Raw genomic sequence first — 14,988 nt, 5'->3', positions numbered from 1 at the left:
TCTCAAAAATAAACCTTAAAAGAAAACGTAAAAAAATAAATAAAACCTTTGGGATGCAGCAAAGCAGTTCTAAGAAGGAAGGTTTTTTGTTTTTTGTTTTTTTTTAAGTTTATTTTTAAGACAGAGAGTGAGTGAGCAAGCTCAGGGGAGGGGCAGAAGAGAGAGCAAGAAAGAGAATTCCAAGCAGGCTCTGTGCTGACAGCACAGAGCCCCCATGCAGGGCTCAATGTCACAAACCATGAGATCACAACCTGAGCTGAAATCAAGAGTCAGACGCTTAACCAACTGAGCCACCCAGGTACCCTAAGAAGAAAGTTTATTGCAGTACAGGCCTACCTCAAGAAGCAAGAAAAATCTCAAGTAAACAACCTACCCTTACATCTAAAGGAGCTAGAAAAAGAACAAATGAAGCCTAAAGCCAGCAGGAAGAATGAAAATAATAAATATTACAGCAGAAATAAATGATATAGAAACCATATTTATATACATATATGTATATATAGTGTGTGTACATGCATACATATACTATATATGTATATGTATAAAATAAATCAATGAAACTAGAAGCTGGTTCTTTGAAACAATTAATAAAACTGATAAACCTCTAGCTAGACTTATCAAAAAAAGGAACCAAATAAATCAAATCACAAATGAGAGAGAAAAAACAACCAACATGACAGAAATATAAACAATTGTAAGAGAATATTATTAAAAACTATATGCCAACAAATTGGACAACCTAGGAAAAAATGAATACCTAGAAACTTGTAAGTTACCAAAACTGAAACAGGAAGAAATAGAAAACCGGAACAGACTAATACAAGAAACTGAATCAGTAATAAAAAAATCTCCCAATAAACAAAAGTCCAGGACCAGACGGCTTTACAGGTGAATTCTACCAAACATTTAAAGAAGAGTTAATACATATTCTTCTCAAACTGTTCCAAAAAAAAAGAAGGGAAGGAAAATTCCAAATTCATTCTATGAGGCCAGCATTACCCTGATACCAAAACCAGATAAAGACACCACACACACAAAAAAGAAAAAAAGACAGAGAGAGAGAGAGAGAGACAATGAACTATAGGCCAACATCTCTAATGAACACAGATGCAAAAATCCTCAACAAAAATACTAGCAAACTGAATCCAACAATACATTAAAAAAAATCATTCACCAGGATCAAGTAAGATTCATTCTTGGTTTGCAAGGGTAGTTCAATATTCACAAATCAATCAACATGATACATCACATCAATAAGAGAAAGGATGAGAACCATACAATCATTTCAATAGATGCAGAAAAAGCATTTGACAAAATACAACATCTATTCATGATAAAAACTCTCAACAAAGTAGGTGTAGAGGGAACACACCTCAACATAATAAAGGTCATATATGAAAAGCCCACAGCTACAACCATCATTAATTAGGAAAAACTGAGAACTTTTCCCCTAAGATCAGGAACAAGATAAGGATATCCATCCCACTCCTTTTATTCAACTTAGTACTGGAAGTCCTAGCCACAGCAATTAGACAACAAAAAGAAAAAAAGCATCCAAAGCGATAAGGAGGAAGTAAAATGTTCACTATTTGTAGATGACATGTTACTCTATACACAAAACCCTAAAAGACTCCATCAAAACATTGCTGGAACTAATACACGAATTCTGTAAAGTCTGAGGGTACAAAATCAATCTATAGAAATCTACTGCATTTCTATACAACAACAATGAAGCAGCAGAAAGAAAAATTAAGAAAACAATCCCATATATAATTGCAGCAAAAGTAATATGATACCTAGGAATAAACTTAACTAAAGAAGTGAAAGACCTGTATTCTAAAAACTATAAAGAAATTTGGAAATGACATAAAGAAACGAAAAGATATTCTGTGCTCATGGACTGGAAGAAAAAATATTGTTATAATATCAATACTACCCAAAGTAATCTACACACTCAATCTACACATTCAATGCAATCCCTATCAAAATACGAAGAACATTTTTCACAAAACTAGAACTAACAATCCTGAAATTTGTATGGAACCACAAAGGACCCCTAATAGCCAAAACAATCTTGAAAAAGAAAAGTAAAGCTGGAGGCATCACCACAACTCCAGACTTCAAATTATGTTACAAAGTTATAGTAATGAAAACAGTAGGATACCGGTACAAAAACAGACACAGAGATCAGTGGAACAGAACAGAAAATCCAGAAATGGACCCACAATTATATGGTCGACTAATCTTTGACAAAGCTGGAAAGACCATCCAATGGAAAAAAGAGTCTCTTCAACAAATGGTGTTGGGAGAACTAGACAGCAACATGCAAAAGAATGAAACTAGGCCACTTTCTTACACCAGACACAAAAATAAATTCAAAATGGATTAAGGACCTAAATGTGAGATCAGACACCATAAAAATCCAGGATGAGAGCACAGGCAGTAACTTCTCAGATGCTCGCTGTAGCAGCTTTTTTCTAGACAGGTTCCCCAAGGCAAGGGAAACAAAAGCAAAAATAAACTATTGGCACTACATCAAAATAAAAAGCTTCTGCACAGCAAAGGAATCAATCAACAAAACTAAAAGGCAGTCTATGGAATGAGAGAAGATATTTGTGAATGACATATCTGAAAAAGGGTTAGTATACAAAATACATAAAGAACTTATAAAACTCAACAGCAAAAAACAAATAATCCAATTAAAAAATTAAAAAATAGGCAAAAGACATGAACAGACATTTTTTTCCAAAGAAGACATACAGATGGCCAACGGACAATGAAAAGATGCTCAGTGTCACTGATCATCAGGGAAATGGAAATCAAAACTACAATGAGATATCACCTCACACCTGTTAGAAAGGCTAGTCAACAATGCAAGAAACAAAGGTGTTGGCAAAGATGTGGAGAGAAAGGAACGCTCTTGCACAGTTGGTGGGAATGCCAACTGGTGCAGCCACTGTGGAAGACAATAGGGAGGTTCCTCAAAAAGTTAAACACAGAATTATTCTACGATCCAGTAATTAAACTAGTTACCCAAGGAATACAAAAACACTAACTCAGAGGGATACATGCACCCGGATGTTTACGGAATTATTTATAATAGCGAAGATATGGAAGCAGCCCAACTGTCCATCAGTTGATGAATAAAGAATAAAAAAGAATGAAAATCTTTTCAGCCATAAAAAAGAATGAAATCTTGCCATTTGCAACAACATGGGTGGAGCTAGAGGATATAATGTTAAGCGAAGTCAGTCAGAGAAAGACCAATACCATATGATTTCACTCCCTTTGGGAGGGAGAGAGAAAAACCAAGAAGCCGACTCTTAACTGCAGAGAACAAACTGGTGGTTATCAGAGGGGTGGGGGAGTGAAGGATGGGTGAAGTAGGTGATGGGGGCTAAGGAGTGCACTGGTCATGAGGAGTACCTGGTGATCCACAGAACTGCTGAATCACCATACTGTACGTGAAAAATTACTGTAACGCTGTATGTTAACTAACTGGAATTAAAAACTTTTACAAGATCTAGATCATTTCCAAATAAGACAAAATACTAAAACATTAATTAACATAAGTTTCTCTAATTTTGGCCTCTTATTGAAGAGAAACTAAAAGATATGTGGATGTTAAGACTGCATTGGAAAATTTTAAAAGGCATACGCTTTTTAAATTTTGAAATGTATTCAATTCTAATCAATGTATGTAATTAAAGCTACTAAAAATAATCAAAATAAAAAATAAATAAAAATAGTAAGGAAAACATTTCTGTGTGGCAGGAAAGTAGGATGTGTTTTCAGGAGAAAAAGGTATGAGAAACGGAGATCATGTAGCTGGGGCACAGGCGTGCACAAGCGCATGCGTGGCTCTGGGGGTGCCAAACAGACCAGGTTCAGCCACTGGCCACTGAGGGAATCCAAAGGCAGAGAGACGAGGGGTGGTGGCACGAGGAATTTATTTCAGTGATGCCAAGGGCAGGAAGACAGGGGACTAGCATCTGAGAGACTATCTCCCAAGTGCTGAAAATACTCTCAGGTTTATATAAAGAAAATGTGGGCAAAGTGGGTGAGTACGTGCAGGTGGGCAGAGGGAGTCAAACTGGCCACTATCTTGGAGTCAATCATGGGTGGGGTCTTGCTGGTCCTTACTGCTTGAGGGGGCAGTTTCAGTTCCCTTCATGGGACACTTTGCCCGCTGGATCTTCAGCCTGAGCCAAGAGACAAGCTAGAGAGAAGAACCCAGCTAGAATTTGAGGTCAAAATGGAGTCAGCAGAAGTTCTCTTTCAATACAGTTTTTGTTAAGGGGAAAGGAAGTCGCTTTGTCCTAAAACGAGGCTGGTTGTTTAAAGAGAAAAGAAAAAACATAGGACAAAATTGGAACGTAGGGGGAAAAAAGTTGTAGGTTTGCAGAAAAAAGAATCTTTAAACAGGAATTTTCATGTGTGGTCAAGCTGGTTAAGATGAAAATAAATGTATTTTAAAAAATGAGTTTTGGGGGTGCCTCTTGGCTCAACTGGGGTATGTGTTCAACTCTTGATTTCCACTTAGGTCATGATCTCAAGGTTTGTGAGATCAAGGCCAGTGTGGAGCATGAATCCTGCTTGAGATTGTCTCTCCCCCTCTCTCTCTGCCCCTCCCCTGCTCTCTCTCAAAATAAATAAATAAACATTAAAAAAAGGAATTATAAGCTGGCACTAAATAAGAATTTGGTTTTCTTTCTGTTAAAAGGACAAAGTTTTCTTGGGCTTTTGATCTGATTTAGGTAAGACTAAAAACTTATTTTAAGTATTGGGTTTCATAATCATCTGTGATCTTATTTAGGGAAGTGCTTTAAAACCTTTTTAAAAAATATTTTTGTCTAACTTCCTAAATGAAGTCCTTTTCACTTAGAATATTTCAAAGCACTTGCTAAATGAATTAGGTTTATATGTATATTACATGGAAAGCATTGTCAAAAAAGTAACACTAAGCCTTTATGTCATATTTGTAAGACTGTGGCACATGTGAATAAAGTCTATTCCCCTCACTGCCAGACTTTTGCCATCCTAATGTCCTTGTAACTTGGCAACCTCTGATATTTAAACAACCTTTATTTCAGGATAAACAATCTCCCTGCGCACCTAACTTTTCACAAACAAAATTAGAATCTCATTGTCAACTCCCCTAAATTGACACTGCTGAGTTAAAGAGCACCTACCAGAAGATATTCATGATTTATAATTCACTCCTTTTGACAGGTCCCTGTTTCCCTGATTTGGGATAGATGCATGAGGCTATGATAAAGAACTGCTCCTTAATTCTTAAAATTACTGCAAAAACCTGTTAAAACAATAGCAGCTCAACAAATATCCTTAAACTCTCTAGCCAAAGCTCTCCCTGATAATGGAATAATTCTTAATTATCTATTGGCTGACCAAAGAGGTGTCCATGCTGTGGCAAACACCACCAGCTATGCCTAGACTGACACTTCTGGGGACACTGAAACTCAATTATATAAGATCGCTTGGCTTAAGAAGGTGACTCTTTCCAAAGGGTCTTTCTTTGACTTATTTGATTTTGATTGGTTTGGGTCTTGGGGACCACGGCTCTAAAGTGCACTCCATATACTGGGATTTATCCTGCTTATAGTAATGATAATAATCTCCCTGCTGCACTGTATTCTTTCAAAAGCTTTAAATGCATATAGGCGCTAACCACCAAGCAAATGATCTCCCTAAGACCAGAACATTTAAGGAACAAAGAAAATAACCGATATAAGGAGCATGAAGCTGTGACCTGTGAATATCATAGAGGTTAAGACCTATGGATACCACAAAAAGGAACAACCAAAACTTCAAGAACTTTAGAGCGGTAACTGAAAGTGATGCTAACGCCTTAAATTTTTATCACATATCTCAGCTAAGCTGACAGTCTGATCAAAAGGCGATAATTTGTTAAAAGAAAACGGCAGGCCCAAAATGGTGCCACTTAGGTTATGAACCCAAGTCAGTAAACGGAGACCTAATTCCTAACCCAACTGCAATTTCAACCCTCCACCCCTCCCCACCCCCCGGAATACAATCTTTTATCAGTCAACATAGAATTTCCTGGCCAATACTAGGGAATTTTCTGATAGACCCGTTCTCCCCTTAAGAGACAACCTTGCCTAAACGATTCATATCTTGCTAATAAACTCCTTTCTTCTTCTTTAATGTCCTCTGCCTTTAAAAGCCTTTCTCCAGCTCAGTGGAGTTCCCCTCTACTTGCTAGATGTGATAAGGCCTGATTCATGAATCATTTAATAAAACCAATCAGATCTTCAAATTTACTTAGTTGAATTTTTTTTAACACTGGGAACAACTATTTTCACAGTTTCTAAATAATATACTATTGGTGACTTCACAAGGTTTCTTGGCAAATTTTCTTAGTCCTATCTTGAAAGGATGCCATTTGGAGATAAAGAGAGTTCATCAAGGTCTTTTAGGATAGTGAATTCCAACTATTCCACATTGCTGTCTACATAGCACAGCCTAGAAATTGCTCCTGGCAATGAAGGACATGCCCATGATGTCAAGATTTTGATGGTAGCTTCTTCTCACATAGAAAATAAAACAGCCAGCACAATGGACACACGTGGAAGTATGACTGTTAGGGCAAGACCCTGGGGGGGCTTCAAAAGGCAGGTTAGGCAGCTAGGCTCCCCTCTGAGCCTACTGGTGACCCCTGAGTGCTTGGGGGAGGTGGGGGGCGGTGTCACAATACAATGGTAGGAAATCAAAACAGGGATGCAGGGGTGGGAGACAAGAGGCCGGCCAGCTAGGGCACCATTTATAAAAGCTAATGATGAGGGTGAACGTGTTCCTGAACTGTGCTAGTGGCAGCCAGAATGGAAAGAGATAGTGGGAGGAAGGGGGAAAGGGTCAGAGGAATCAAAAATGCTGGGGCTCCTGCTCGGATAGAAATGTTGGTCTCAGGAGCAGAAAGTTTTATGTCGATATTAAAGCCAATGGAAAACAATGTGTTCAAGAATACTTAGCATTGCACTGGGAAACTCAGAAGTACAGTATTAGTAACAAAATTCAGCCAGATTCTCTACAGCAGACTACTCAGGAATGCTGCAAAACAATACCAACAAGGATGAGCCTTAACTAGTCCTCTGATACATTCACACCAGAAAACCCCTGTCAAAGGAATTTAGTAACAGGATTCTACTACAGACTGACAACTGGATGCATTACATTTTTACCTCAAGTCCGTCTCAGCGAGAATGCTGAATTTCCAACACGCTGTTCACTAGAAGAACTGTCCTGTTTCCTATTTGACCCCATGAGTACAGTTATGCAAATGTGGACAAAGGGGTGGAGGTCTGGAATTAACAATTTTGCCTTAGCTTACCTTTCATTTTCTTTTAATTGAGGGGAAGTTCACGAAACACAAAATCAACCGTTCTGAAGTGAATAATTCGGTAGCGTTCAGTATTCACAAGGCTGCGTAACCACCATTTCTGTTTATTCCCCAAACCCCGTCATTTTTAAAAAGGAACAATAATACCGCTCTTAGTGTATCTGATAACTTTACCAACATGAGGATAGCATACATAACTATTAAAAAAAAAATCTGTGGTCACACTAAGCCTTTAACCAACCATTTACTACACACACACACGCACACACACAGTGTTGTCTCCATCGTAATTCATAATTCATTTTCTGCATTTAATATGTTGTGAAACTACAGGAGTTTTATTCTAAAAATAGTCTCCCTGTAGTTTCACAACATATTAAATGCAGAAAATGAATTACCCTTATTATTCTTCTAATACCTTTGACACAGATCTTATGCACAGATGCCTCATTCTCCTTTATCTAGGTACCAGAAAAGTTCTGAACTTCTTTAAAACAAAGGCGAAAAGAGACTTCAAAGTGCCATACCTGATTGGGATGGCTGGCCGCTTCCTTCCCAAATCAGCTTCAAAGAGGAAGCCTTCCACGGCAATAAATAAAAACTGTGCAAATGTCACAATGTTCCCACATCCTGGATGCTTCCTGTGTAGTAAATGACAAAAAGGTAAATAAGGTACGAAAAGCTGAGATAAGGGCACCAACACTTGTTATACTGATAGTTCAAAATAACAGGGAGGCCTGATTTCCATTACCCACTGTGCTTTATCTCCGGTTTCACAGCCTGTGGATCACACACAACCATCAACCGAGCTCACAGAGAAGAGTGTCAAGGTTTCTTATTTCACTCTTCCCTGGTTGTAGCAGGCCACGAGTAAGAAGCACTCTGATGCATTCATTCTTAGGACCACGATACAACTTTCCTGGTAAGCTGGAGGAAGTGCTCGTATGTGGGATCCTCAGTGAAGCACAAGGACTTTAGGCAGGATCCCAGTCAGCTTGAGCAGCAAAGTCCAGCACAGAAATACACCGAGGTCTCCGGGAACGTTCACGTAGCCTCCTGACCAGGAACCACGGAGACTACCATTAATGGAAGACATGCACCCGCTTTGGTGACAGGGCCACCACCTTAGATAAGGTAGGTCCCCAAGGGACAGCTGGTTCTTGGGGCGGAGAGATTCATAATACTCTTTCTAAGTCTCAAGCACAGATATGCATACAGCACATGAACCGGTATCTGATGCATCTGCGGAGGGGTGATCAGGAAGAAAATGTCTACAGACAAAGGATCTCTGGCCAGAGTAAGGAGAGATAAGGAGCAAAACGAAGAAAAGACTGAAGAACACTCCCATCATCTACCGTTCCCCACAACTCTTAACACAGATCTATCAGGTACTCAACAGATGGTGAAACTGGATCGAACCTCTTCAGGGATCCATGCAAGGGTTGAACAATCTTCCACAGTGACTGTTAGGAACATATTTATAAGACAGAAAAAAAAAATCCTTCTGACCTCCCTCTTGAAACACTCTGCGAAAACTGGTCACTTAAAAGGCCTGTGGTTTTGAGTCTGTCTTCTATTAGGTTCTGCTCAGTCACTGGAAGAAGTACAAAGCGAACCGTTGTCTTTGTTTCTGTGAAGCTTCCAGATTTCTCATATGACCAGTATTTTTCAGGCTTCATATTCTGTGTTCTCATCTTGACCAAGGACATTTATTTACCAGAGGCTAGTGAGTAGAGGGATTCTTGTATTGCAAATGTACTATCACATTGAAAATAATGCTATTTAGGGGCGCCTGGGTGGCTCAGTCGGTTGAGCGTCCGACTTCAGCTCGGGTCATGATCTTACAGTCTGTGAGTTCGAGCCCCGCATCGGGCTCTGTGCTGACAGCTCAGAGCCCGGGGCCTGTTTCAGATTCTGTGTCTCCCTCTCTCTCTGACCCTCCCCCTTTCATGCTCTGTCTCGGTCTCAAAAATAAGTAAACGTTAAAAAAATAAAAATAAAAAAAAATAATGCTATTTATTAAAAACAACCCCAATTCTCTCTTGGTGGTGTTAAGATTAAACTGCAGTGCCAAGGAGACAAGCTCTTAAATATGCCCATCAGGCGTAAAAGGGACAACTCAACATGAGCCTCTCCCGTGCAGAGCTCTGCTTACCATTTGGAACAGAACCACTGTTCCTCTTCAGTCTCTACCGCCTGTGGAGGTGTCTCTGAAAACGACTGCTTTATGTTCAACCATCTCTTTTAGTATTTACGTTCAAGGGACAGGGATAAACGAGGCACAAAACCATAAATAATCACGTAAGACATCTACCTCCCTTGAAGAGCTAATTAGAACCATTAGCCGACATAGGGGTGACGGGAGAAGGTACTTCAGCTCTAGATAGTTCCTGGCACGGTTCTTGTTCAACTCAGGCTAGGCTGCTCTTTAAAACCCCATGTGCCTGAGAAGCCTCACCGCTTCCCGCCCCCTCCCCCAGGTCCGCTCAGACTGCTGTGGCGTAGGACCCTGGAACCCGGACTTTTCAAAGCTTTCCACTTGATTCTACCGGGCAGCCAGAGCTGAGAACCACTAGTGTAGGTCTAGGGAGAGGGCGGAAGATGTGGGGGGAGGTGTGTGTGTACCCACCCATGTAAGATGTGCGGGTAATTCTCATATGCTCTCAGAGTTGAGAACCACTGTAGTCCATGGTGGTTAAAAGAACACAATGGCTGGGGCACTGGGTGGCTCAGTTGGTTAAGCGTCAGACTTCGGCTCAGGTCATGATCTCACAGTTTGGGAGTTCAAGCCCCGCATCCGGCTCTGTGCTGACAGCTCAGAGCCTGCAGCCTGCTTTGGATTCTGTGCCTCCCTCTCTCTCTCTCTGCCCCTCCCCTGCTCAGGCTCTGTCTCCACCTAAGATAAATTAAAAAGAAAAAAAAAAAGGAAAAAAAAAAAAGCACACAATGACACATAGGATCCAGGTCTCTACCACTTACTGTGTGAGAGTAGAAGTTTATTCCCCTAAGTCTTGTTTCCTTATTTTGAAAATGGGAACAGTATTAGTTCCTATCTCACCTCACTAGTTTATTGTAGACAAGCCAGTCCCTGAAAAGTACTTAATAGCGTGCCACAGAGGCAAAAAGGCCCTAGGATCTCGCACACTGAAGGCCTTCAATCAAAGTATAGTTAACTCTTCTAAAAAGGCATTTATCTTGACCAATTTTTCTCACTTACAAAAATGCAAGTGATACAGTTTTCAGTTTGTAGCGAGGATCCAATGAGAGAATATGTATCAAGTGCCAAACACAAGACTTAGTCCAAAAGGGGCTCATCAAGCTTCCTCGCTTCCTCCTGTTTCCTTTTTACCAACAGATTAGGTCATTCCCATTAAAGAACAATTACGGAGGGGTGCCTGGGTGGCTCTGTTGGTTAAGCCCTCGACTTCAGCTCCGGTCACCATCTTGTGGTTCGTGGGTCTGAGCCCTGCCTCAGGCTCTCTGCCGTCAGCACAAAGCCCGCTTCTGATCCTGTCTCCCCCTCTGCCCTTCCCCCTTTCCCACTCTCTCTCAAAATAAATAAATAAACATTAAAAAACAAAAGGACAATTATGGAGAACCTATTGTGTGTCAAATATGGTGCTAGGGAGCTCCCAATGTGAAGACCTGATCCCTGAGTCCTTAAGGATGTGACAATGTACTGAGGAAGCCAAACATGGAATCTGAAAACAGTAAGCACCTGATGCCACACAGAGAAGGTCAGAGGACTGCCCGTGTCCAATTCGTCTTCACGCCCCTACTCTCTGGGCACAGCATCTGGCCTTCACTCAAGGAGCTGAAGGGGAGGGTGCCTCCCTTTAAGCAAATAGGACCTAAAATAGTAGTACTGTATGAAAGATAAAAAGAAACCATTTATTTCAAAAAATGATTCACAAGTGTATTCCTCACAGGACCTTTGAAAAGGCATAATGATTTTTAATTTTATCTTTATTTTACAGAGGTAGTTATTATTACGCCCATTTCATTGCTAAGGGCACTGAGGGCCACGTGGCACTGACTCAGGTAAGTCTCCCAGAGCCACATGGCGCATAAATGATGCGTGCAGACTCCCTTATATTATTGTTTACAATTCAGTGGTTTCTCGTATATTTAAAACTGTGCAGCCATTACCATTTTAGGGCATTTCCAAAAGAAATCCCATACCCTCCCCCTATCCCTTGACAACCCTATTCTACTTCATCTCTATCTCCATAGGATTTTTAAATCTCCCTAATGTACTCACATAATTAATTTTTTTAAAAAAATCAACAGCATTTTCGGGAACACACCACTGCCAGTGGAACTATTTGTTTTAACTTGAATAATTCATGTTTTTTTTCATTTTAAAACTTCAGCATTAAAAACTTGGATCCTTTTCCCTAAATCACTTGTTCTCTTGGACTTTATTCCTTAGAAATTATAATCACCAATGGCAAACAGTTTCTCTTACTTTGAATTCTCTTTGGCAAGAATTCAAATTTTGACTTCAAAGATGAGCAACTCCGAAGGGAAAGAAATCTACGCCTTTCGTATTTCTTATTCTAGATTTAGGAAACTTCCTTACTTGAGTCAACGTTACGCACTTGATCGTAAAACCAAATGGAAAAAAGAAAATGTTGCAGACTGTTCTCCCAACGTAAGGCACGTAATACCTTCCCTGGCTAGTTAGCTGATATGGGCGCATCCTGTTTCCAAGCTCTTTCAGGAGGGAGATGAAGGCATCCATTCATTACTTCACATCTGTTCTGTACACTGCATGGAGCTTTTTATTTTAGTATAGGTCCCAATTATAGATATAAAAATCAGAAAGAAAAACCTAAATTTATTTTCCAATTTGGGTAAGATGGATAAAGACGTGTGCTTCTTCCTACAGGTCACTCTAGCTTTCCATGTGTATTTAGTGTCCTAGTTGCCTCTTTATTAGGGCACATAATGGTTCCAAGGAAGCCATAGGAGAAGCAGAGTTCCTGCTCTATAAAAATTTATGAGCTTTCCACCGTGATGTCCCAAGATAAAGTCAAAAGTGATGAGGAGGCCAAATCTACAAAGAACCATAAAGGCCATCTGGTTCAACCAGCTCTCATTTTATTGATCTTTAGCATGGTAAGTCGTGAGTTGCCCAAGCAAATCAGGAAAAAGCTGCTACTCAGCCTGATGTATGCCACCCACTACATTAACAAATGTACCCCTCACAGCTTTATGAAAACCCACTGCTGTACTGCAAAGAGCCAGATTTATAAAAAAGGTTAAAGAAGGAGGATTTGTTTATAAATTATTCAGACTGTTCTACATAGAAGCTCCTACAATTCACAGAAGCATTAGATTTATCCACGGCTTTTCATGAGCAGCTCATAAAGCAAGGTTTACCTGTACTGAAAGTTTAGAAGGGGAAGGTCAGTGTGCTTCAGGCGCTTTGCACGTGCATCTCATTCAATCCTTCAAAACCCTGTGGGTCTGGCAGAGCGACCACCAGCCTTTTGAAGTTCAAAGAGCAGACTCAGGAGATGAAGTAATTTAGCCAAGAGCTCACACTTAGTCAAGAGGACCTTCAGTTGCTACATACTCTGAAGTCACACAGCCTTTGGTAGGATTTAACTTAATGACATATGCAACACAACTATTACACTATTATTCTCTGACTTTCATTTCCATGGCTGGCCTGATTTTATCATCTTAATATTTTTAAGTCAATTTCCGAAGTGATCTTACTTTGAAGTTTGTAAGACTAACAACCAGATACATTTTTTCTTTCCATTTTTAAACCTCTCTCCACCTACTCCCCAAAGTGACAGATCTTTATCAACACTTTCTGCATAAAATTTCAAGCTCTTTAACAGCAAAAATTAACCCACACCGTAAGTAAACTGATTGCTTCAGAATGACGTATCAATGGGATCATGAAAATAAAATACATTTCCAGTAGCCTCCACGTGAGAAACTGACCAAAATTCTGTGGGACGCTCAAGTTCAAAAATAACAGAGGGGCTGCAGAAGGTACTAGACTAGAGTTTAGGTATCCTGGATTCTAGTTCTGGTTCTGCCACTTAAATTTACAGTAAAAGACCATCTACCTTCTTGGGACCTGTCTCACTTTCAGTAAAAGAGATTATAATTTCTGACCTATTTGGTACCCAAGATTGTTCGGATGATCAGTAGAGATGTCCAGATTCAGAAACATGGCCACAGATATTATTTTATTTTACAGGCAGAAAAGGGAGACCCCAGAACCAAGACTTGAGATTTTTTAATGCTGAGCCTTTTCTAGTCTACCTGTTACCTTTTCTGTAACAGCAGTTTCCATCCACTGAACTTTACGCACTACTCAGTATCGAGTGCCACCTCAATAAAGCCAACCTGGTTTCCTTTTGGGAACGTGTCATAATCATTCTTAAAGTTACGCTTCCAAATGCATGCTTCTCAATTCAAAGGCTGTAACATCTTAGAGCTGGAATTCCTCTCTCCGGTCAAGGGGACGGGCTCTCTGAATAAAAATCCACGCTACTACATCGCTGGGAGGTATGCTGGGTCGAGTGCTCCCAGCCATCTCTAAAGCCAATAAAACAAACGTTTTGGAGAGCCACATTAAAGAAACTTTCTTTGCAGGGAGTACAAAATCAGACTGCTTTAGAAGTCAAAAAGCTTTGCCCAAGTCAAACGCGTGGCATTAACGGAATCGAGAAGAGGTGGAAGAAACCTGGGTTCTGCCACGAGCTTCCTGCCGACCTTGGACCCGTCACGAGAAAAACTGCAGGCTTCGGTCCCCAGTGCGTGAGGACGGCACCCGGGGCGCTCCCCTCCGAGGGATGCTGTGAAGCTGGTGGACGGGACAGCGGGCAGCGCGCGGGACCACGGGGCAGCCGACTCCGCTGGCCGTGCTACCCGGGCCCCCGCGCGCCGCCAGCGGGGGTGCGGCCCGCGAAGGTCACTTACCGGGCCAGGAGCTCTAGGAAGATCACGTTACTGCAGCAGCCTGCGAACACCAGGCCCACCGCGAACGCCGGGCGCATGACCGGTGCCGGGGAAGGAGAGCGAGCGCGCACAAGCAGGCGCCCGCTTATACCGCCACCCTAAGAAGCCCGGCTGCTGCGTTCGCCGCGGCACAGAACATCCCCACCGCCCTGCAGCGCAGCTCTCCTCCGGGGCCACCACCGACGCTGCCGGCCGAGGAGCTGTAGTTCGCAGTCGGCTCCGGCCCCATTCATCCGAGGGGGTGTCCCGGTCCCGGCCAGACTACACATCCCAGGATGCCGCGCGCCGTTCCCGCCTCAAGGTTCTTCCGCCAGAGAAGAGAGCGGGAGGAGACGCCCGTCATGCCTAGCGCGGTAGGAGGACGCGGGGCTTGCTGGGAAATGAAGTTCCAATGCTGTCAACGCGGTTTCTCGCCAGGCCTCCCAGGCTCAGGAAGGGATTCAACCCTCGCTGTAACAACAAACTCAAAGCTGATGGCACTAGAACTACAGACCTGTGATTAATTGATTGTCAGAAGCGTTACCACCTGAAACAATTCTCCTGAATTGAGTGAAAGTAGAAATCCCTGTGAACTTGCTTGTCTACGAATAGAAACTTGGCTGAGCCCCTAATCATCTCCGCTA

At 41.5% G+C, this 14,988-nt stretch overlaps 1 protein-coding gene across 4 annotated transcripts in view; it reads right to left on the bottom strand.

Annotated features, from left to right (window-relative positions):
• The window catches only part of SLC35B4 (solute carrier family 35 member B4), a 39,069-nt gene extending 24,448 nt beyond the window's left edge, over positions 1 to 14,621 (bottom strand). For all 4 annotated transcript variants that reach the window (XR_008296623.1, XM_027075505.2, XM_053218059.1 and 1 more), the window contains exons 1-2: positions 14,327 to 14,621; positions 7,906 to 8,019 (exon numbers count right to left, since the gene is read on the bottom strand). Coding sequence is in view for 3 of the 4 variants with exons in the window: in XM_027075505.2 (XP_026931306.1) it covers positions 7,906 to 8,019; positions 14,327 to 14,403 (191 nt within the window). In the remaining variant the exon portion in view is untranslated. The remainder of the gene's footprint in view (positions 1 to 7,905; positions 8,020 to 14,326) is intronic.
• Between the last annotated feature and the right edge of the window lie 367 nt (positions 14,622 to 14,988).

Source organism: Acinonyx jubatus, chromosome A2, assembly GCF_027475565.1.
Source record: "Acinonyx jubatus isolate Ajub_Pintada_27869175 chromosome A2, VMU_Ajub_asm_v1.0, whole genome shotgun sequence".
Classification (NCBI taxonomy): domain Eukaryota; kingdom Metazoa; phylum Chordata; class Mammalia; order Carnivora; family Felidae; genus Acinonyx; species Acinonyx jubatus.
Note: the sequence above shows the minus strand (reverse complement) of the source record. Positions and strands in the feature narration are given on the sequence as shown.